The 25618-nt window shown below is 39.6% G+C and overlaps 1 protein-coding gene across 1 annotated transcript in view; it reads right to left on the reverse strand.

The window, feature by feature from the left end:
* The window catches only part of Pxdnl (peroxidasin like), a 471071-nt gene that overhangs the window by 72839 nt on the left and 372614 nt on the right, over nucleotides 1–25618 (reverse strand). The window contains exon 17 of the mRNA XM_058573993.1: nucleotides 23411–24917. Coding sequence (XP_058429976.1) covers nucleotides 23411–24917 — 1507 coding nt within the window. The remainder of the gene's footprint in view (nucleotides 1–23410; nucleotides 24918–25618) is intronic.

Below are 25618 nucleotides of genomic sequence, written 5' to 3' on the forward strand. Positions count from 1 at the left end.
TTGCTCAAAAGGGCCTAATGGATAAGACACCTTAAATAAGACCCTGCACAAACAATACAGACCAGAGATTTATAGGCCAAGGACAGTGGAATGATTAAAATGAAACCACTAACCACAAATTCTGTAAAATGAGTTGCCCTACAGCTTACTGTAGTCTGTCCATTCAGAGCTGAGAGGTGACACTTGGATGGGACCTTCTAACAATCTCCCTCCGGCCCCAATAAAAGCGACACAAGTGAGTTGTTGCTCTCCCTCTTTGAGAAGGTCTGCTAGCTCTCTGGAGGGTGCTTTTCCACCTATTCTTTCTCTTCTAATAAACTTTGCTATACTTTTACTAAGTCTCCTGTCTTGCTTGAAATCCTCTCCTGCAAAGACACAAGCCCCAAGAACATGACACAATCTTCCATTATATTATCTTAGATATGATCTTATGTCTTTTATTAATATGTGGATGCTAAAAAAAGTGGATCTGTATGTAGGAGAATGATTACTAGAGACAGAGAAGAGGGAGAGGAGAGAAGGTAAAGGGAACTTGGATAATGGTAACCAGTTAGACAGGAAGAATAAGTTCCAATGTTCCACAGTGCAATGGAATGGCAGAAATTCACAAAAACTTTTTATTGATTTTATGAAGAACTGGAAGAGAGGAGCCCTAATTCTGTAAGCCCAAGGAAATGGAAATTCTAATTATCCAATTCAATCAATATATGTTGTAAACATGTTGAAATTTCATATTGTAGCCCATAAATATGTAAAATTATTGCATATTAATCAAATTTGTTAAAAATAGTAAATGTTAAAAAAAGAATTGGGTTAATAACATATTTTGGTTTAGTGCTGCCTGCAGTGATTATCTACTGGGGGCTGCTCTTGAACAGCAAGATTCTCTGAAATATGAAACAATAAGCAATAAGCCCTGCCAAAATATCTGATTTTAGTTTTTCAACTAGAAATGGGTTTCAAATCAGTTCCATGTTTGTATTATTATTCCATTCTCAACCAAGTTATACTTTTGAAGATTTTTGTAGTTGTTTATTTCCTGTTTCGAGAGATAAAAAATACAAATTATTTAATATTTTAAAGTCCTAATCTGAGGCCACAGAAATTAAAATATCTCAAAAATCAAATAAAACAAAAAACTTAAGAAATCCATGCATTAATCCTTCTACCTGTTTAGCAAATATCTATTAACAACCAGGCATTACTAGACATGCATGAGAGACAGTTTAAGAAGACATGCTATTTCCTTTCAGAATGCTCAGTTTATTCATGAGCTTAAGCATATAAACAGACAAAGTTGCCTGTATTTTCATCCAAATAAGTACAAAATGCTACAAGATTACTAAGGGAAAAAATATCCCAGATTTGGAAGATGGAATAGGCATGTGCCAAGTAGCAAAACAGAGAAATGATTTTCAGCCAGAGCTTTTGCAAAGGCATTCCAGGAAGAATGGATTCTCAGAAAAAGGGAACCTCAGCACCCTTAAAGCAAAGGAAGTGTTGAGTTTGGGTTGGAAAGAACAAGAAATATGGCTGAACATTCTCATTAGGACCAGAACCCAAAAGAATTTGTTCCTAAGCACAGGATTTTTTGTGTGATCTAACTAGAAAAAGATCCTATGATGTTTTTAAGTAGAGAAATGACATATCTCATTTTCGCTTTGCACAAATCTAATTCTGTATGGAAGAAGGGAAGTATTGCAGAAGGCTACAGAGAAAGCTGCTGCAGACTTCCAGGTGTAAGTAGGCAGAAGCCTAAAATATAGGTTGAATTACTGTAGATGCTTTTATTTAAACAATGCTACACATGCTAAAATCATAAAACAGAAAAAAAAAACAGATTTAATTGAAATAAATATTAGATTCTGTTTCTTTCTATGGTGCAACTGGAAGGAGACTAGTCCTTCCACTGGATGGGATGAAGTAAGATGGAGGAACCTGGGTAAGGGGAAATGATCCTTGTTGGAGTTCAGGGCAGTTGAAGAGCTGAAAACAGGAGACAGGGCCTGCAGTGGGTGAGCCTCATCTTCCTTGGGAAGGGCTGGCCAGGTAGGCACAAGAGCAGGAAGGATTAACTAAGGCTCCTAGAGATCAATGTTATAGGGAGGTGAATCACAACTGGAAGACCACTTTAACACCTCAGTGACACCCCAGAGAGCCAGTCAGAGAGCAACACACCAAATCTTGGAGTAAGTTCTATCCTTACAAGGATAAAACCCACTCAAACTATTAGCCACTCAAGCCAATATGATGAGGTACAATGTCCTCAACTCACAGGGGAAAAAAGCTATGGCCTCTTTAAATACAAGCACACCTCTAAAGTTGTATTATTATTGTTATTATTATTATTATTAGCACCTAGTTATACATAACAGTGAAGTTCATTTTGTCATACTCATATATGCATATAATAGTTTGCTCCATTTCAATCCCCGGTACTTCCTCTTCCTGTTCCCTCCTCCTTCCCACTAATCCCCATTCACTTCTCTACTGGTCTTCCTTATTTATTTATTTTTTAATTGGTGCATTATAGTTATATATAAAATTGGAATGCACTGTGATATATTCATGCACGCACATAGCAAAATTTGGTCAACTTCATTCCCCAGTTCTGCCCAGTTTCCTCCCCTCCTCCCTCTCTTATTGCTCCCCACTTCTACTCTACTGATCTCCCTTCTATTTTCAGGAGAAAAGTGAATCACAGGAAAATAAAGTTGCCTTTTGTTTCAAACAAAGCAGCCAGAGAAATTTACAAGGTGACCTAGAGGTGAACTCTAGGCAGCTAAACTTGCAGAGCCATCTTTCTCTACCCTTTCAAGTGACCTAGAAGTGAACTTTGTTCATTCTAATACTAAATAAATTCTCTACTCACGGGTGATTCTTCACACCATTTTTAGAACATGTGATGATGCCAAGGTATGATGTCGGACTGAGCATACTCAAGAGTGTATCTGCCTCTACTTATGACAGTGAATCTGTCCTGCATGAATATACATGAGTTTCCTCAATAAAATCCCTTTGCTTTGTTTGCTGTGGAGGCACTGCATTAGAATGATTGCCACTGTGTTCCTTATTTGCTGCAAGTAATAAACGTCTCTGCACTCTTACCTCCTGGTTGTGTTCATCAGCTTTGATTCTTCAAAGGAAGAACCCATTGCTTTTGGTTAGGTAACAGAGCCTAAAACCAAGCCCATCCAGGGTCTATATACAAATCAGAGTTTGGAAGTTGGGCCACATGGTATTGTAAAAGGAGTTCACTTGATGCTTTGACTGTGTCCCTTGTCACTTTTAGATTTACTTGTTTTTTCTTTTTCCCAACCTTTTCCCTATCGTTCTCCTCCCTGATCTTCTTTTCCCTGATTTTTCCCCTGAACTTCTCCCTGATCTTCTTTTTACTCAATGAACTTTTAAAAACACCCTGTTCCCCCTGATGGGCAGAATCACAGGCTCTGGACAGGTGTCCATTGTTTCTCCTTTGCTAGCAAAGCAATTGAGAAACTGACGTGACTCCATTTTTGAGAAACCACCCTCTACCTCAGAGCAAAGCCTGTCCAAGGAAGGGGGCGTGACCCTTGTGCTTGGAAAAACCCACAGAGCACTCCTAGGCACATACCCATCCTGTTGAGTTGTTTGTCTGTAAATAACAGGAGAGATCTGTGGCGCCAGGTGTCCTTGACTCAGTTAGACTAGGTAAGGACCCATAGCAACTCCCTAGCAACCACCAATCAGCATGAGACAGGGAAAATATCTGGGATGCCAGATGAGCCCCCAGTAGTTTATGGTGGTTGATAACATGTTGGGAAACCATGTAGTTCAGCAAGTACTCCCCTCATGGCTTAAACCAATCAGTTCAAACCAATCCCCCTCTTGTACTAACCAATCACCCCTACCCAACTTGTTCCCACCAGTGAATGTGCTAATCATGTTTTAGAGTTGTTTTATGATTTTCCCGTGGTGTGTGATGATTTGCTAAGAGATGCTATGATGTGTGTGAAGTCCCTGCCTTCCCCAAAGAGTGTATAAAACTGCTGCAAACCCTGGGCTTGGGGCCTCTCAGCGTCATCAGTTGCTGTGTATGCAGAAGACCAAGCTAGCTCGCAATAAACACCTCTTTGCTGCTTACATCGATCTTGGTCTCTGGTGGTCTTTTAGCGGTCCCGAACTCGAGCATATCATGTCCATTGTTTCTCCTTTGCTAACAAAGAAATAAAATATTTTCCTGTTTCTCAAGGTCTTGTCTTCGTTATTGGATTGGTGTCAAGGAGACGGATGGAGCTTTTGGTTACAGTGTCAGCAGAGTTTAGGGAACACCTTAAGCTTTCTGCATCTCCACCCAAAAGAAGCAAAAAGCCTATGCAAATGCAAGGTGGAGTCACAGTCATTGATAACATGTTTAGAAATTACCAGACAGGAAAAGAAACAACCAGCAAAAAAAGGATCTACACTTGAGAAAATAAGTGGTCAACAGTAATAGTAATCGACCCTGACAATGATGTCTGTGAAGTTGAACTTATCAGAAAAGAACATTAAAGCAGCTATTATAAATGCATTTCAAAGAATTAAAGGAGACACAATCTTGTTGAGCTAACGTTTAAGTAAATTTCAAAAAAGAATCAGGAGCCATAAGAATGTAAATTCTAGAACTACTTGTACAATAACTGAAATGAAAATTTCACTTGATGTATGTAAGAGGAGGTGGAAGATGACAGAAGAACTTAAAAAAAAAAAAAAAAAAAAAGATCACTAGCGACTTTCCAGCCTGAAGAACAGACAGAAGAAAAGATGAAGTAAAAATAAATTCTTCTACATTGACAACAGAAGTGGATACTATCACAACCACTTCAGGTAACAATCTGGCAGTTTCTTATAAAGATTAACAGAGTTACCAAGTGACCTAGAAATTACACTGCTATGTTTTTATGCAAAGGAGATGGAAACTTAGATCCTCAAAAAGACTTGCATATGAATATTGGTGGCAAAGTTATTTAGAAATATAAGGTCCTTGCTTAGCATCTGGATGGTCATTTTAAGGAAAAAGTTTCGCTTTTCCACCCAAGAGCATTTCTGAGAAAGGTACCAACCCAACCCTTAACTGCCTGAATTATGACCCACCCAGCTCTGATTCCTGAGCTTCCTCCAAAGAACTCCCAGAACTCAAGCCTGTTTTGCCTCTCTCTCCTATAGAGAGATGACCTTCATTTGTCACCTCTGACAAATAAACTCTCCTGTGTATCTTGGCCTGGTCTTGTCTTTCATTTCTTGCTTTCCCATATCTCATTTCTCACTTTTCCTTCAAGAAATATATAAAAACTGGCAACAGTCTAAATGGCCTCCTCAGGTAAATGAATAAACAAATGTTTGTCTATTCCTACAAAAAAAGAGTACTCATAATCAATTAAAAAAAGTGACAGAAATCCTACCTATGGTTACTGAGGTTGGAAGAATGACTGCAAACCCTTGCTGCTCTGTCACTGTGACTGACTTTTTTTAAAATGGACATGTTTCTTTCTCTTCTTCTTCCCCTCTCTAATCTCTTCCTCTTTCTTCCCCATCCTAGGCAGAATTATCTGTCCTTGTGTACACACCCACCACAGACAGGATCCAAGTAATTGCAACTTTGAGAATGGCACCAGAAGATCTAAAAAATGACATCTCCCAAATTAACAAGCTATTTACAACTCTAGACAGAGAACACGTGGGGTTTCGCCTTTAAATCACCTCTTTAAAAGCCCCCTGCTCTCCCTAATGAATAGAATCCAGTCCCTGGGACAGGAATACTCTGTGTTTCTCCTTTGCTGGCAAAGCAATAAAACTTCTTTTTCCTTTTTTCTCAAAATCATTCCCTTGTTATTGGATTGGCACCGGCACCGGGACAAGGACTGAGCTTCCGGTAACACAAGGACCATGCAGTAAGTTTCTGGAGAGATGAAAATACTCTTTCCTTTACTGTAATAACTAACACAGAGGTACAAAAATTGCTCAAAGTAATCAAATTATTCATTTAAAATGTGAGTATTGTATTGCATGTTATGTTTTCCACAAAACATTGGTTAAAATTTTAATTTTAGTTTAGTCAGATTTGGGTGATTTAAAGACAAAGTGCCATTAAGTTGCAACTAGAAGTGTGCTTTTTTGTCCATAAACAGACTGTAACACTGAAATTAAGCATTTATTTTGTTCAACATAAGGTTTCCTATAAAGCATTTGTTATGATTCCATCCATACTGTATACAATCACAGATACCAGTGTTGAGAATCAGGATCTGAGTCTCATCCGCCCAGTGTTGAAGACTGAACACCTGAGTAATGTCAAGGCAAGTGCAAAAAGTTTATTTAAATGATAGAACAGAGGGGGAGGGGCTCCAAAGTTGGTGCCCAAGGGAGTGGAGGTGTCCTTGCCCTTTCCTCCTCTTATCCTGCCAAAGTGACCAGTGACCAAAAGCCTGGAGAGAATCTACCCAGAAAGGCTGCAAGAGAGCTGCCCAGGGGGAACTCATTAACAACTCCTTGTAGGAAGGAACAGTTCCCTGGAGGCAGGTGACCTTGGCAACAGGTTAGAGTAGGGGGAAGTGCTCTGGAGGTCTCATCATTTTATTTCCTTTGAATCAGCCCCCCATCTTCCTGATGCAATCCCTCATTGTCTATACTGACTGTCCTTTTGCCCCCACCACACCATGAACAACTGAGTTATAGTATTTTAACTTCTGTATTAAATTTTGATGACATATTGGTGATGACATCTTCAGTTATTATAACAACAAACACAGTATAGCATCCATTTTTTTTTTCAAAGGCGCAGCTGGATTGTGGAAAAGGAAGATTCTCAAAGTTAAGAATATACCTATGAGGTACTGGAGAATAAAACTGACCAAATTATGTTATATGCATATACAAAATATGTCAAAATAAATCCCACTACTGTGTATAATTATAATGCATATATAAAAATTAGTTTTTAAAAATACATGTATAAAAATATCAAAGAATATACATTTTGTGTTTAATGGTTTTATATATATATATATATATATATATATATATATATATATTCATAAGGTATATTAAACTTTATTATACATTCTATGTACTAAAACCACTATAAAATCTATATTTAATGTTAAATGTCATGCTTTAAAGTGTTGAAGCAATTATTTCTATTCTGGTTTTGCTAAATGAATAGGATAGGTTACCTTCTAAGAACTGAACTTTTAAAGATAACTAAAAACCTGATTTTTAGTTGATCCTGTTACTTCATTTGCTGAGTCATGTGTTGAGAAACTGATGTGACTCTATTTTTGAGAAACCAGCCTCTACCTCAGAGCAAAGCCTGTCCAGGGAAGGGGATGTGACCCTTGTCCTTGGAAAGACCCACAGAGCACTCCTAGGCACATTCCCATCCTGCTGAGTTGTTTATCTACAAATAACAGGAGAGATCTGTGGAGCCAGGTGTCCCTGACTCAGTTAGGCTAGGTGAGGACCCCCTAGCAACCACCAATTAGCATGAGACAGGGAAAATACCTGGGATGCCAGATGACCCTCCAGTAGTTTATGGTGGTTGATAATATGTAGGGAAACCATGTAGCTCAGCACATACTCCCCTCGTGGCTTAAACCAATCAGTTCAAACGAATCCCCCTTTTGTACTAACCAATCACCCCTACCCGCCAGTGAATGTGCTAATCAATGTTAAGAGTTGTTGTTTGATTTGCCCGTGGTGTGTGATGATTTGCTAAGAAATGCTATGATGTATGTAAAGTCCTTGCCTTCCCCAAAGAGTGTATAAAACTGCTGCAAACCCTGGGCTTGTGGCTTCTCAGCATCACCAATTACTGTGTGCGCACACAGAGGACCAAGCTAGCTCACAATAAACGCCTCTTTGCTGCTTACATCGATCTTGGTCTCTGGTGGTCTTTTGGGGGTCCCAAACTCAAGCATAACATTGTATCTTCTGAGTTGCAGGGCTACAGAGTTAACTGAATGAATTTTGATTGGGGTGTATAAGTGTGTGTGGGGGGGGGGGGGAGGGTGTATGTGTGTGTCTCCATATGTGTGTGTTCTTTTTATTGTTTTTGAATGGGGATAAAGTAATGCAATAATCAAACATATGTGGTTTTCTCTGTTGTAACTTTTCACTTTATACAAAGTTATAATATATCATAGTTAATTGAGGTCAATAAATATTTGATGAAAATTAAATTGGTATGAATAAGTATAAAAACTGTTTTCATATAAAAAAAAACTATCTGGTCAGGGGTTTGGAACTAAGAATAGTTTTTAAATCAAGGACCTTAGGGGACTAAAATGATCCTCATATAGCTTGGTCACACTTCCCTAATGAAATATCTATCATCCAGTGAGCTGCTGATTTGCACTAGGCCCTGGGATGAGCTCTAGAGATTTAAAAATAAAATTGTCAAGTTGTCTGCAATCAAGGAGAACATACTCTTGGAACCCTGTCACTCAATTAGTATGTTCTCTAGAAAGGCAGAAATATGATAGAATGATGATGACCAAGAGTGGAAATACTTTAAAAGTGACACTTAGATTTAAATAATATGATCTGGTATAATTGAATATGCTATGGCTTGGATCTGGAATGTTCTCCCAAATTTCAGGTATATAAAGTATGTCCCTCAAGGCAGCAAGGTTCAGAGGTGGAGATTTTAGGCAATGATTGGTTTGTGAGGGCACTGACCTCATCAATGGACTAATCCACTGATAGGCTAATGCACTATTGGGAGGTGGGACATAGTTGGAAGAAGTAGATCACTGGGAGCATGACCTACAAGGGTGTATCTTCTCTCCATCCCCTAACTCTCTTTCTGTTTTTTCTCCTCCCTTCTTCCTTCCCAGATCCCATGAACAAAGCAACTTTCCTCTGCTACTGGCTTACACCATGATGTTCTGACTCGAAGCCAGCTAATCATAGACTGAATCCTCTAAAACCATGAACCCAAATGAATTTTTCTTCCCCTAAGTTCTTGTCAGGTATTTTTGTCACAGTAATGAAAAACCGGCAACAAATATGGTATACTTATAATATTATAAAAATATATGAAAACAATAGGATAAAAATTCTTGTGCTAGCTATGACATGAAGGATGTGAACTTGGAGCTGTGAGAAAAAAAATCTCAGAGCCCTGTGTCTAAAATCAAGAATAAAAAATTAAAAAGGAAGGCTTTAACAGAAAGCTACAGAGACAAGAAGAGCAGAGAGATGGATCTTTGTGAAGCCCAGCTATCTTTATCCAGTCCAGTATCCTTCTGTAACTTAGAACAAAACCATTCACTCCAAAAAGGAGAGAGGACAATGATGGTTCCTTGACTGGGAACAATGTTAATTTCAAATGTGGGACCTGCTTGTTTGGCTAAAGGGAGCATCTATTAGGTGGTATGTGGTGTGATCCCCGTCTCAGGCCGCTTCCTTCCTATGCCTGAGATGTTCAGGGGATGTAGGGGCATCAGATCAACACGGTATTAAATCAACACGAATTAATGGAAGAACAATGTCTATGGTGACTTCCAGGTACTTGTGAGTCCTTTGAAAATATAAACAGAATGGTTGGTGTTTTGTCTGTGTTGTATTTTTTTTAAATTTTATTTAAAACATTTTATTTTTCTAAAGGAAGTTTTACATCTTGTGTCAGACTTGTAGAATTCAGCTCTCAAATGAAATGGTTGAAAATCACCATTAGACAGCAACCAATGTGTATCTGTGCATACCAAATATTCAATAAAGGCGAAGGGATGATGTTGATGAATGTGGTACCCGAAGACAAGTATGAATATGAAAGTGAGGAAACTCTTAGGAGGAAAACAGAGTCAGGAATCCTAAGAAAGGAAGACCTCACCCACAGGGAGGATCACAGGAACACAGAGGGGAGTGACCTAAATTGTGACGAAGATATTCTTGCAAACTTTAACCTTTTGGAAACCTTAGATGGAAAGCGTGAAGAAACTTAAGAATTTTTTTTTTGTCTGCTTGTTTTTATTTTTAATGTTATAAAATGAAGCAGTTATAAGATAGATATATGTGCTAAATATAAACTACTGATCTGGTAAATGGTGGACCATTTTTCTTAAAAGATGAGGCAGCTACACATTCTTATGATAAAAGGTGACAGATAAACTTGTGCTTATTCAAAACCTAAAGTACACATCTTCAAAAAAAATCATACATATTTTCAAAGGAGGATTTGAAAGGAGCTTTAAACATAGCCTCTGTTTCAAAATTTATGTTCACCACTCAGTGGATAATTAATCTTCACATTCTGCTCATTATATGCTTTGGAAAAAAAAATAAAAAGAAACAGTATGATTCTTGAGAGCAAGAATAATCCTATAAAAAGATAATAATTCCTTTTCACACAGTCTCTTAATAAAATGAACTCTTTAAAAAATAAACCACTCCTGACCAAAAAAAAAAAAATTCCTTGAGCTTTTGGTACTGAAGGAGCTAAAAGGCTTGCACATTTAATAAACTGCAAGGGTCTTTGGACCCAGGAAAGGTGAACTGAGGAGAGTAAACTCAAGGGATCCCACACTGTTCTCACCTGCCTCTTATGACTCCTCTGTTGTCATCTTCTTTAAAGACACAGTTGTCACTTCCCTAATACGTCTCGACATCTTGAGTCACATACTGATTCTAGGATTTGTCTCCTGGGTACAAATCCCACAGCTTTTTCCTTCCTAGTTAATCACACAGGCTCTGGGCCTGCCCTCCACCCTTCATTTCTTACATCACAAATGACCTCTGTCATCATTCTTACAGCTAGGGTGGGCTTTCTCAGAAAACTGCCACTTCCCTTGAGGACTGAGTTTCTACTGCTGCTGTAGACAGAAGGAGCTCTCCGCCCACCCACCCCCCCATTCATATGTTGAAACTTAGTCCCCAGTGTGTTGATATTTGGAAGTGAGCCCTTTAGGAGGTGATCACTGGGATCAATGAATGAGAAGAGTCTCCACTCAGTGTTTTCCCCTTATGCTTTTCCATCCCTTCTGCTCCATGGGGCACACTATTCAGGTTTGTCTTGGAAGCAGAGACCCCTCACTAGACACTCAAAATGCCAGAACCTTGGTCTTGGACTCCCAGCCTCCAGTGCCACGAAAGAAAAAATAAAGACCTGATTTTTTTTTTCTTTTTTTTTTTTTTTGAGACAAGGTCTCACCCAGGGTGGTCTCAATCTTGAGATATTCCTGCCTCAGTCTCCCAAGCTGCTGAGATTACAGGCCTGTGCCAACATGCCCAGTTTAAAGGTCTGCTTATAACAGCGGTCCACTTTATGCTTTGAATATAACCCTTGCTGCTCTGCCACTGCAACTTATTTTTAAAATAGACATGTTTCTTAATCTTTATCTCCCCCTACTCCTCCCTAATCTCTCCCCTTTCCTAATCTCAGGGGAAACAGGATTACCTTTCTTCCCTATCCAAGGCAGAGCTATCTGTCTTGAGTACACACCCACCACTGGAACAAAGTAATCCAGACTTTGGGGATGGTACCAGAAGATCTCAGAAATGATTATCTCCCAAATTAACAAGTGAATTACAACTCCAACAGAGAACAGGTGGAATGTAGCCTTTGAGTCATCTTCTTTAAAAACCTCCTGCTCCTGCTGATGGGCAGAATCACAGGCTTTGGGACAGGAGTCCCCTGTGTTTCTCCTTTGCTAGAAAAGCAATAAACATTCTTTTCCTTTTTTCTCAAAATTATGTCCTCATGGGATTGGCATCAGGGACAAGGACTGAGCTTTCAGCAACATGCTTTTTATAAAATTACCCAGTCTCATATAATTTTGTTATAGCAGCCAAAATGGACTAAGACACATGGCATCTTATTGAAGAAATCCTTCTGAGGTCGGTGAGTCCCCTGTCCTGTGCCGTGAGCTCTTTCAGGTGAACCTCCAGAACACGGCCAGCCTCACTGAAGGATGATCACAAAGCCATTCCCATGTGACATTCGGGTGACAGATGACACGCTGCTCTGGCCAGACCCAGATGGTCATTTGAGAAAAGATTTAGCACAGACTTCCATGTGTTGCTCTGACTTTAAAAATATCAAAGAGATCCAATGTGAAGGTCCTGATCGAAGGTGACAAGAAAAAATAGATTTTACTTCTGGGTGACAAATTTACAGAAGGCTTTAAAATTAAGTGAAGTAAAGGAAACCATTAGCTCTGTAGACCCTTAAGGTCGGGGGAAATGTTCCTGGAACATTCAGATATTATTAGTTGTGGATTACAATTTATTATTGAAAGAGTATCTTTTTAAATATCATTTTAATCCATCACTCTGCAAGTAATTGTTGCCAAAAGCTCAGTCATTGAACCCAATGTCAATCCAATAATGAGGACATGGTTTGGAGAAAGGGAAAAAGAATGTTTATTACTTTGCTAGCAAAGGAGAAACACAGGGGACTCCTGTCCCAAAGCCTGTGATTCTGCCCATCAGCAGGAGCAGGAGGTTTTTAAAGAAGGTGACTCAAAGGCTACATTCCACCTGTTCTCTGTTGGAGTTGTAATTCACTTGTTAATTTGGGAGATAATCATTTCTGAGATCTTCTGGTACCATCCCCCAAATCTGGATTACTTTGTTCCAGTGGTGGGTGTGTACTCAAGACAGATAACTCTGCCTTGGATGGGATAGAAAGGTAATCCTATTTCCCCAGAGATTAGGAAAAGGCAAAGATTAGGGAGGAAGAGGGAGAGAGGAAGAGAAAGAAACATGTCCATTTTAAAAATACCTTGCAGTGGCAGAGCAGGAAGGGTTATATTCGAAGTATAAAGTGGACCACTGTTACATAATTACCTAAATAATTACATAATTACCTTAGAATGCTTAGATTTATAAGGACCTTAGGGATTTTTTAGTGAAACATCCTCAGTTTAGGAAGGAAGAAACAAGAAAATCCATTTAATTCATCTAATATCATGCAAATTAATTTGAACAGAAAGAGCCCAGGTCATTGGACACATTGAGAAATCTTGCTATTACCACTGATTACTCTGTCAGATTTCTCTGAAATTTATAGTATCATCTATTACCCTTCAGCTTATCCTAATAATTTTTTTAAATATATTTTTAGATAGATGTTGATGGACCTTTATTTTATTCATTTGTTTATATGTAGTGCTGAAAATTGAACTTGGTGCCTCACACATGCGAGGCAAGCGCTCTATCACTGAGCCACAACCCCAGCTCCTTATCTTAATAATTTTTAATTATTACAGAATTCTACAGTAAACCACCTGTGTCTAGCTATTTTAAACAACACCTTTCATGAAAATTCTCTTTGACCAGTGCAGTCCCCTCCTGATAACTAAGGACTGACACCTCCCAAAGCACCAGTCTCCTCCTCTTGAACTGTCAGTTCATACGCCATAGAGTTTACAAACTTGCTCATCACAACTATATCTGGAACTTCAATTATGTCATTTAATTAAATAACTTGTAAAGTAGTGAAGTATTTGTTAAAAATGTAGATAACTTAAATTCTGTGAAAACTACATTCAATGTTTTAGAAGAAATAAAGTAAAAAATTGCTGCAAATAAATTGCCCATTGTACAACTGACATGTGCTGGTTAATTAAATAAACATATAAAAGGAATCTATCTTCACACCATTGCCTACATGGGAAATTCTTTTTCACCTATTAGAACAACCTTGTAATCCTGAAAGATTCAGTGTGGGCATAGTTATGCCAAAACAGGTTAGAACTCTTGGCAGCAAATCCATGTGCAAAGTATCAACAATTAAAAAAAAAAAAACAACACTTTTTTGTCTTGCATACACAAGCAACATGTGCTTGCAGATATGTGCAATTAAAATCACTCCTACAGAATACAAAGCTTTTAATGCCACATGTCAGTATTTATTTTGCCAATTCACAAATGTTCTACCTACTTCCCAAACTGACCAAAGTCATTTCAAAACAAACTCCTAAAAGTACATTTGTCAATTAATACAAAAGGAAAAAAAAAGTAACAGGAGAGAATAAAGAAATAACTATGTAAATTAGGATATTGAAAGCCAGACCCTCTTCACCAGCACAGTCATCTCCTGAGAATTTACAATCCCAGAGCTGGAAGATCGGGCTATTAAAAACAATTCCAATGTAATTATTTTGTGCTCACAGTAAAACGAGTCTAAAATGGGCATTTTACAAACATGCTATGAGTCAAAGGGTTTTATGGTTTAGATACTAGATGTCCCCCCAAAAGCTTATGTGTGAGACAATGTAAGAAAATTTAGTGGGGACCCAACATGGCGGCCAGCGGGGAGGCAGCACTTTCAGTACTTCCGCATTAACGGGATCAGAGAGACGCATTAATACGCCTAGATTCTTCCTGCTGAGAAACTTCTAGCAAAATTCCGCTGAAAGGAGACCTGCCAGGAATTAGTAAGTTTATTGGAGGTGAAAGTTTGCCCAAGACGAGTGAATCTCGGCCACACGGCGCAGAGGTCCAGTCCCGCCGGCTGCTGCCAAACGGCCACCGCCAGTCCATTGCGGCGAATGTCCGAACGGCCCCCGCCAGCCCGGATCTGTGAACGGCCCCCGCCCGCCCGGCTCTGTGAACGGCTGCCACCTGCCCGGCTCAGCAGGTGATGTGAAGGGACTCTAACCAAGCCTTTATGAAATAGCGAACCAGGAACTAAAATCAGAGATTGAGTCAGACCAGAGACAAGCCAGTCCCACCCCTCCCTTCGGACACTCCGGCAAGGAGCCTGGGGCCTGCCATAGCAGAGAGGTGACATCATCAGAGTTCGGCCAACGAGATTCCTTCCCAGCGGAATCCACTTTAGCAGGTGAGCAGGACCTGGCTGGCTGGCAGGAAGAAGGGGAGGAGGGGCCGGAGAAGTGAAAAGGCTCTGGACTAACAGGATTGAGAGGCTCCCAGGAGCCACCTTACAGGGATTGCTGTCGACACATAGAGGGCAGAAGCTCAGCTCGGAAGGCACAGCTCCGCCTACTGGAAGAGAAGAAAATGGATCTCTAAGACCTAATTTTATTTCTTATTTTATTTTATTTTATTTTATATCTCCCCTTTCCCTTCTTTCTTTCCCTTTTCAAGTTTTATCGTTCATTCCATTCTCCTCTATTCTATCTATCTCCCCCTCCTTCTTTCTTTTTAAAAGCACCTTCCTTCCCCTACCCCCCAACTTTCATCCCAAGCATTACGTCTTCCATTACGTGTAATTGTCTAAATGCAAATAGGTGAATGTTTCGAGGCTGTCTATAGTGCTCCTAAATACCTAGCTACTACCAACACCCTGATCCAATCGACTGTTAGTATCCCCCTTCAGTAGAGCAATCTTCTAAAGTAGCCAAGACATACTAACCCTTATACCTTCATATCACCTAACCTAAACATAAAGTCCTAAGAACAAACAACAAATCACTATATGCATACAGAATCCGAAGCCTTTTATAAATTGAATGAATCAGCTTTAAAGTACAATAAAGCCCAACATCTCTAGGCATAGTCTCCCACCACAAAGGAGAGACAACACAGATATACAAAGCCAAAACATATTTATAGGAGAAAGCAAAAACACAGCAGTCAAACAGAGCTGGAAAGTAACGTGAACAACATGAAAAAACAAGGGAAAAAAGGATTACAAACAATGCAGGACAACTTAAATCTACAGGAGGACCTAGAGGCATCAGAAAAATGGACAGAAAAAGAACTCAAGGCATACCTAACTCAGATGGAAAGGAATCTTAGAGAAGACATGAGACAGCAAGTCCAAGCATTGAAAGTATATTTTGAAAACGAAATAAATAAACAAATCCAAATGGCAAAGAACGAGCTCTACCAGGAGATAGAGATTTAAAAAAAGAAAATCAAACAGAAATCCTAGAAATGCAGGAAACCATAAACCAAATTAAAAACTCAAACGAGAATATCACAAATAGACTAGATCAAGTAGAAGTCAGAACATCAGATAATGAAGACAAAGTTTATCAACTTGAAAAGAATATAGTCAACACAGAAAGGATGCTTAAAACTCACGAGCAATCTATCCAATAGATATGGGATGTCATAAAAAAACCAAACTTGAGAGTCATTGGGATAGAAGAAGGTATAGAGGTCCAAACCAAAGGAATGGACAACCTATTAAATGAAATAATCCTAGAAAACTTCCCAGAGATGAAAGATGGAATGGATTGCCAAATCCTAGAAGCTTATAGGACCCCAAACATTCAAACCCGTAATAGACCAACTCCAAGACACATAATTATGAAGATATCCAACATACAGAACAAGGAGAGAATATTAAAAGCTACGAGAGAAAGGAGGCAGATTACACTCCGGGGTAAACCAATTAGGTTAACGGCTGATTTTTCATCACAGACTTTGAAAGCAAGAAGATCCTGGAACAACGTATTTCAAACGCTGAAAAATAATGGATTCCAACCAAGAATACTGTATCCAGCAAAATTAAGCTTCAGATTTGACAATGAAATTAAAATATTTCATGATAAACAAAAGCTAAAAGAATTTGCAGCCAGAAAACCAGCACTGCAAAGCATTTTGAGCAAAATACTACAAGAAGAGGAATTGAAAAATAGCACCCAAAACTAACAGTGGGAGGTATCTCAGTAAAGGGGGAGAAAAATAACCAAAGAGGAAAAACTAGCCAAACTAAAATAAATAAATAAATAAACATGACTGGAATACAAACCATATTTCAATTGTAACCTTAAATGTTAATGGCTTAAATTCACCAATCAAGAGACATAGGCTAGTAACCTGGATTAAAAAAAACAAATCCAACAATATGCTGCCTTCAGGAGACTCATATGATAGGAAAAGACATACACAGACTGAAGGTGAAAGGTTGGGAAAAATCATACCACTCACATGGCCCTCGGAAGCAAGCAGGAGTGGCCATACTCATATCGAATAAAATCAACTTCAAACCTAAGTTAATCAAAAGGGATAAAGAAGGACACTATATCCTGTGAAAAGGAACCATCCACCAACAAGACATAACAATTATCAATTTGTATGCACCAAACAATGGTGCGGCAATGTTCATAAAACAAACTCTCCTCAAGTTCAAGAGTCAAATAGACCACCACACAATAATTATGGGTGACTTCAACACACGGCTCTCGCCATTAGACAGATCCTCCAGACAAAAGCTGAATAAAGAAACTATAGAACTCAATAACACAATCAATAACCTAGACTTAACCGACATATATAGAATATATCAACCATCATCAAGTGGATACACGTTTTTCTCAGCAGCACATGGATCTTACTCAAAGATAGATCATATATTATGCCATAGGGCAACTCTTAGTAAATATAAAGGTGTGGAGATAATACCATGCAACATATCTGATCATAATGGAATGAAACTGGAAATCAATGATAAAAGAAGGAAGGAAAAATCCTGCATCACCTGGAAAATAAACAATATGTTACTGAATGATCAAAGGGTTACAGAAGACATAAAGGAGGAAATCAAAAAATTCTTAGAGATAAACGACAATACAGACACAACATACCGGAATCTATGGGACACAATGAAAGCAGTTTTAAGAGGGAAATTCATTTCCTGGAGTTCATTCCTCAAAAAAAGAAAAAACCAACAAATAAATGAACTCACACTACATCTCAAAACCCTAGAAAAGGAAGAGCAAAACAACAGCAAATGTAGCAGAAGACAAGAAATAATTAAAATCAGAGCGGAAATCAACGAAATTGAAACAAAAAAAAAAAACATTGAAAAAATTGATAAAACCAAAAGTTGGTTCTTTGAAAAAATAAATAAGATCGACAGACCCTTAGCCATGCTAAGGAAGAAAAGAAGAGAGAAAACTCAAATTACTAACATACGGGATGAAAAAGGCAATATCACAACAGACACTACAGAAATACAAAAGATAATTAGAAAGTATTTTGAAACCCTATATTCTAATAAAATAGAAGATAGTGAAGATATTGATAAATTTCGTAAGTCATATGATCTGCCCAGATTGAGTCAGGAAGACACAAACAATTTAAACAGACCAATAACAAAGGAAGAAATAGAAGAAGCCATCAAAAGACTACCAACCAAGAAAAGCAGTGGACCTGATGGGTATACAGCGGAGTTTTACAAAACCTTCAAAGAAGAATTAATACCAATACTTTTCAAGCTATTTCAAGAAATAGAAAAAGAAGGAGCTCTTCCAAATTCATTCTATGAGGCCAACATCACCCTGATCCCGAAACCAGACAAAGACACCTCAAAGAAAGAAAACTACAGACCAATATCTCTAATGAACTTAGATGCAAAAATTCTCAATAAAATCCTGGCGAATCGAATACAAAAGCACATCAAAAAAATTGTGCACCATGATAAAGTAGGATTCATCCCTGGGATGCAAGGCTGGTTCAATATACGGAAATCAATAAATGTTATTCACCACATCAATAGACTTAAAGATAAGAACCGTATGATCATCTCGATAGATGCAGAAAAAGCATTCGACAAAGTACAGCATCCCTTTATGTTCAAAACACTAGAAAAACTAGGGATAACAGGAACTTACCTCAACATTGTAAAAGCTATATATGCTAAGCCTCAGGCTAGCATCATTCTAAATGGAGAAAAACTGAAGGCATTCCCTCTAAAATCTGGAACAAGACAGGGATGCCCTCTATCACCACTTCTATTCAATTTAGTTCTTGAAATACTAGCCAGAGCAATTAGACAGACGAAAGAAATTAAAGGCATAAAAATAGGAAAAGAAGAACTTAAATTATCACTATTTGCAGATGATATGATAATATATCTAACAGACCCAAAAGGGTCTACAAAGAAACTACTAGAACTAATAAATGAATTCAGCAAAGTGGAAGGATATAAAATCAACACGCATAAATCAAAGGTATTCCTCTATATCAGCAACCAAACTTCTGAAATGGAAATGAGGAAAACCACCCCATTCACAATATCCTCAAAAAAAATAAAATACTTGGGAATCAACCTAACAAAAGAGGTGAAAGATTTATACAATGAAAACTACAGAAACTAAAGAGCGAGATAGAAGAAGATCTTAGAAGATGGAAAAATGTACCCTGTTCATGGATAGGCAGAACCAACATCATCAAAATGGCGATATTACCCAAAGTTCTCTACAGGTTCAATGCAATGCCAATCAAAATCCCAATGGCATTTCTTGTAGAAATGGATAAAGCAATCATGAAATTCATATGGAAAAACAAAAGACCCAGAATAGCAAAAGCAATTCTAAGCAGGAAGTGTGAATCCGGAGGTATAGCGATACCAGATTTCAAACTGTACTACAGAGCAATAGTAACAAAAACAGCATGGTACTGGTACCAAAACAGGCAGGTGGACCATTGGTACAGAATAGAGGACACAGAGACCACTCCACAAAATTACAACTTTCTTATATTTGATAAAGGGGCTAAAAGCATGCAATGGAGGAAGGATAGCATCTTCAACAAATGGTGCTGGGAAAACTGGAAATCCATATGAAACAAAATGAAGCTGAACCCCTTTCTCTTGCCATGGACAAAAGTTAACTCAAAATGGATCAAAGAGCTTGATATCAAATCAGAGACTCTGCGCCTGATAGAAGAAAAAGTTGGCTCCGATCTACATATTGTGGGGTCGGGCTCCAAATTCCTTAATAGGACACCCATAGCACAAGAGTTAACAACAAGAATAAACAAATGGGACTTACTTAAACTAAAAAGTTTTTTTTCTCAGCAAGAGAAACAATAAGAGAGGTAAATAGGGAACCTACATCCTGGGAACAAATTTTTACTCCTCACACTTCAGATAGAGCCCTAATATCCAGAATATACAAAGAACTCAAAAAATTAAACAATAAGATAACAAATAACCCAATCAACAAATGGGCCAAGGACCTGAACAGACACTTCTCAGAGGAGGACATACAATCAATCAACAAGTACATGAAAAAATGCTCACCATCTCTAGCAGTCAGAGAAATGCAAATCAAAACCACCCTAAGATACCATCTCACTCCAGTAAGATTGGCAGCCATTATGAAGTCAAACAACAACAAGTGCTGGAGAGGATGTGGGGAAAAGGGTACTCTTGTACATTGCTGGTGGGACTGCAAATTGGTGCGGCCAATATGGAAAGCAGTATGGAGATTCCTGGGAAAGCTGGGAATGGAACCACCATTTGACCCAGCTATCGCCCTTCTCGGTCTATTCCCTGAGGACCTTAAAAGAGCATACTATAGGGATACTGCCACATCAATGATCATAGCAGCACAATTCACAATTGCTAGACTGTGGAATCAACCTAGATGCCCTTCAATAGATGAATGGATAAAAAAAAAATGTGGCATTTATACACAATGGAGTATTACGCAGCACTAAAAAATGACAAAATCATGGAATTTGCAGGGAAATGGATGGCATTAGAGCAGATTATGCTAAGTGAATTAGCCAATCCTTAAAAAACAAATGCCAAATGTCTTCTTTGATATAAGGAGAACAACTAAGAACAGAGCAGGGAGGAAGAGCATGAGGAAAAGACTAACATTAAACAGAGACGAGTGGTGGGAGGGAAAGGGAGAGAGAAGGGAAATTGTATGGAAATGGAAGGAGACCCTCATTGTTACACAAAATTACATATAAGAGTTTGTGAGGGGAAAGGGGAGAAAAAAAAACAAGGGAGACAAATGAATAACAGCAGATGGAGTAGAGAGGGAAGATGGGAGGGGAGGGGAGGGGGGATAGGAAAGGTAACAGAATACAACAGTCACTAGTATGGCAATATGTAAAAATGTGGATGTGTAACCGATGTGATTCTGCAATCTGTATTTGGGTTAAAAATGGGAGTTCATAACCCACTTGAATCAAATGTATGAAAGATGATATGTCATGAGCTTTGTAATTTTTTGAACAACCAATAAAAAAAAAGAAATTATTAAAAAAAAAGGAAAAAAAAGAAAATTTAGTGGTGAAACGAGTACATTATGAGAGTTTTAACCTAATCAGTGCATTAATCCTCTGATAGGGATTAACTGGGTGTTAACTGTAGGCAGGTTGGGTATAGCTAAACAGGGTTGGGGGTAGTGTCAATGGGCATGTGCTTTGGGTTTATACTTTGGCCTTGGTAAGGAGAATCTCTCTCTGCTTCCTGTCACTATGGCCTTAGCCGCTTTCCTCCACTACACCCTTCTGCCATGATGTCCTGTCTCACCTTGGGCCCAGAGCAACAGAGTCTGCCATCTACAGACGAACATCTCTGAGATCATGAACCCCCAAATGAACTTTTCCTCCTCTAATTGTTATCATCAGGTCTTTTTGGTCACAGGGGTGAAAAGGCTGACTAAAATAAAGGGGGAAAGACAGGGGCCACAGGCAGCCTATGGGAAGGCAGAATGGCTACCCCTCCTGAACTGGAGAAACCCATTCATGCTGATAAGTGGTGCTCTGCTTCAGCTGGCACAGAGTTCACCTGTCTCATACATTCCCCAAGGCAAGGATAATGTCTGGCTGCTTAGGTTCAAATGGGTTGCAGAAAGGAGCTGTGCTAGTTGCAGTGGCACAGCCTTTTATCCCAGCTACTCCAAGGTTGAGGCAGGAGATCGCAAATTGGAGGTCAACCTCGGCAATTTGGCAAGACCCTGTCTCAAAAAAAGAAGGTGGGGTGGGCTGGGGAGGAGGCTGGGGATGTAGGTCAGTGGTAGAGCACTGACGAATTTAATCTACAGTCCTGAGAAAAAAAACAAAGTATCCCCAATGGGATGAGGCCCTGGGCTTAATCCCCAGTAAAAAAAAAATGAAAAAGAAAAACAACATTTCTTCTATGGGTTAGGGATGCAACTCAGCGGCCAGGGGCATGTCTACCATGTGTGAGGCTCCAGTTTCCAACCCCAGTACCAGAATCAGCAAAACCAATCCCCTGTTCCTTCCCATTCTCTTTTCCAGTTCTGAGCTCCCCTTCCAGAGATTGCCCACTCTTCCCACTTCATCTACCATCTGAGGCTCAGAAAATTCCAAGACCAGATCAAATAGCATCTTTTATGAGTAGCTTGCTGTGAACCTTCCCCATACCTTCCATTTCTCAGCTTTATGTTCTCGTAGCATTTATTTCCCACCCCTATCAAGCCCTTGCCCGCTGATCACAACAGGCGGCATCTGCAGCATGCTGTCAGGCTCTCCCCTGCAAGGATGCTGGTACCTTCATCTCTTGCCAGCACCAAGCACAGGCCTGGATCTCAGCTCATGTGCACTGCAATAATGATCCTGACAGCTGACATGATACCGTTAGAATAAAATGTCTACCGATATCATTTACTGATTGCCTTTGATGAAACTGGACTAGGTATTTGCAGTATTTTATATAATTTAATACTTAAACAAATATAAGAAGGAGCCACTGTTTTCTCATTTTATCCTGAGATTCAAAAACTGTTTAAATGCTTTCCACAAGCCCTCGATACTAACGAGTACAGAGATTTAAACCAGTTCTCTGTGAATCCAAACTCAATGTCCTTTCTAATTAGAAACTTGCAAATTCAACCTGAATGATACTTGGATGTGCTTTAAATATGTGACACATTTTCAGTTTGAGATTCCACATATGTACAAGCTCTAGTGACATTAACGTATCTAAATCCCTAACCATGCAAAAAGGTCCTAAAATTGATAATTAGCTACATAACACAATTTTCAAAATATCTGAAAGATTTCACATTAATATATCCTAACCTACTAGTAAATATTAGTCTCTATTTAGCCTATCAACAAAGATTCTTGATGAAACATTTATTTATTTACCGTATTTTAAGGGACAAAAAGATGGGGTGTTTGAGGAACAGCTAAAGCTATTTTCTGGACTATTTAAAACTTGGAACTTCAAAGAAAATTTGAATCATGTACAAAAAAAAAATTTACTTTTCTGAAAGACACAAAGGATACAGTAAAAAAAAGACCCAACTTATATTGTAACAATACACTTAGAATGATTTGATTTTGACAAAAATAATAATAATAATTTGCTTTCATTTTTTTCTACTTTGCTATGAAGGTCTATGTAATGGGCCAATTTACATCAAATTCTATGGCCTTTTATCAACCAAATTGTCTTGCTTGGATTACTACAGAACATGAATGAACTGTAGACTTGCCCTCCTCCCCTCTCATAATTAAGATGTACTCTCTAATTAATGACAGGCAGCAATATTTGCATTTACAAAGGCAGTGGATATGTGAAGAAACAAAAAAGAGTAATTCAGTCTCTGGAGAATCCTATCTTTAAAATTACATTTTTTCCACAATTAACTAATGGTTTGGCAATGACATCCCCGGGAAACCCAATTCCACCTGCACAAAATGCCCTTCAACTCTTCTACCTCTCCCAAAACTTTTAAAATCCAGGCAACATTTGTGTACTTACTTTTTCAATTTTTGTATTATCTCCAAATCTTTAATTTCATTCTGAAGATCCTCAAAGTTTTCAACAGAAGTCAAATTACAGAAAACTCTGTAGTCAACATATGGAGGGATACCATGATCCCGGCCCCTTTGAATGTTGGTGGCAGCCAAATCCAGGGCCACAGAATGGGCGGTGGAGAACAACTTCTCTGTCAATTCAAGGTTGAGAAGTTGCGAGGGCACCCGCAATTTAGTGGCTACTCCAAATAGCCCCCGAAGGAGTGGATCTATCCCACCTTCCTCGAGTATTCTGGATGGGGAAAAGAAAGCTTTGTGGAGTGGAAGGTGGCCTTCGGGAATTTCACCGAAGGTATCATTCAATCGGTAAAGAATAGGATTGATTAATGTGTGGCCAAATCTAAAGGCTGCAGTGGCAAAAGAGTTAATGATCCCAGCATTCACGTTGGGATCATACCCCTGGTACTCCCTCAGCATCTTCATGCCAGGGTCCCCAAGAATCTTGGGCAGCCAGTGGCTGTAGGTGATGTGCTGCAGTTCCGCACCCACAATCTTCCTGGCTTCCTGATAAAGGGTGTCTCCATCCCAGTGGGGGTTTAGGGCTGATAGTTCTGTGGCCACCCTGTTGTGTTCCCGGAACCACAAGGTGTGCATAGCCGTCAGAGCCAGCTGCTCATTAGCCCTGTGGTCCCCCGCCAGGAAACAGGGGCTACTGTGGCTGTCTCGTTCACCTCTAGTGCATTCGGTGGGTGGGCCTGAAGAAAAGGGCAGTAAGTGCTTGCCAGAAGAGGACCAAGGTAAGCCCGTCCTCAGCAGTCCCTTGGGTGCAGAAAGGGCTCTGAGAACCTGGGATTCCTGCTCTGAGCTCCCGTAAACATTGGAAGCATCAATGTAGGCTGTGAGCTGGTTGATCTGCTCTCGTGCATAGACTGAATTCATCATCAAAGAGGTTGTGCCGCTGCCACACACGGGGCTGGAGCGTGTAAAGAACATGCAGGGTGCTTGGGCTCCCCTGGGATCCTCTGGCGGAATGGCAATAGGGAAGCAAGGAGGGTCATTCGTGCAGGCGGAGCTGCAAGGCTGCCCATCCGAAAAGCGGGCGGTGCTCAGTGCAGGCACTGTATGATCCAAGTCGTGGTCCAAAAACTGTCCCCACTGCATAAGCATGTGTGTGTACCTGTGGTCTGGAGTGACCGCCGCTGTGCCAGCCAACACGGTGGAAACCAGCCTCGGCAGCGGGAGCGGAGAGCGGCCGTCCCCATTGTGGCGGCCAGCCCCACGGGGCGAATTGAAGCCATTCTCATAGGCAGGCTGCAGGACGCGCACCAAGGCTGTCAGGGACGCGCCCCACGTCGGGTGCTGCAGGTTGTTGCACGTTCCGTCGTGGGTCCGGTACTTCTGATGAAAGCACAGGTCAGAGCAGTTAGGCAGACGTCTGTGGGCTGTGCAACCGGACAGATTGGCGATGAGGCCAAGGTAGCGCGGGGAAACCAAATCATTGTAGCGGAATTCTGAAACCCAAGCAGTGACCTCAATGAGAGTAGCGCAGGAAAAGGGAACAGAGAACTTGGAACTAAGTGCAGTTGAAACCCCCCACCCCGGGGTGTGTAGAAGTCTTTCCTACTTGTAACAAGAGTCAGCTCACAACTAAACACTATAGGACTAAGGATTGGGAAATAGATACACAACAAAGATAATTCCAAAAATTAGAATTACTTCAGTAATGTCTATCTTATGAACAATGGCTGACTATTAGAATCAACCAAATAAATCTTGGAGCTGGCGATCCTGCTCAGTTGGCAGTGTGTGTCTCCCATGCACAAGGTCCTGGGCTCAATCCCCAGCACCACACACACATACAAAAAACAAAACAAAACAAAAACTTATTTTATTGTTTCTAATCTTCTAGCTACAAATTTAGAGTATATTATTCCTAATGTTATTTCTTCTTCTACTAGAGATAATTGAATAGACAAACTCTAAGATGGCTAAATAACTGTGGGCCTCACCTTTATTTGTGGCTGCGGAAACAGAATTGGCTTTTTTGAAGATAGGGACAGAGCTAACTGATACCTGGTGTGATTCAAACTCAAGTAATCATATATTTAACTAAAGCCCTGATATGAAGATTTCACTGGACATGTTGGTTAGGGAAGTTTTGAAAACCCAAGACAAACATGGAAGACTAAGCACAAGCAATTGTACTTTGCAG

The sequence above is a fragment of the Marmota monax genome, unplaced genomic scaffold, assembly GCF_021218885.2.
Source record: "Marmota monax isolate L192 unplaced genomic scaffold, Marmota_monax_Labrador192_F-V1.1 WCK01_AAM20220418_F8-fsc00044, whole genome shotgun sequence".
Lineage (NCBI taxonomy): Eukaryota > Metazoa > Chordata > Mammalia > Rodentia > Sciuridae > Marmota > Marmota monax.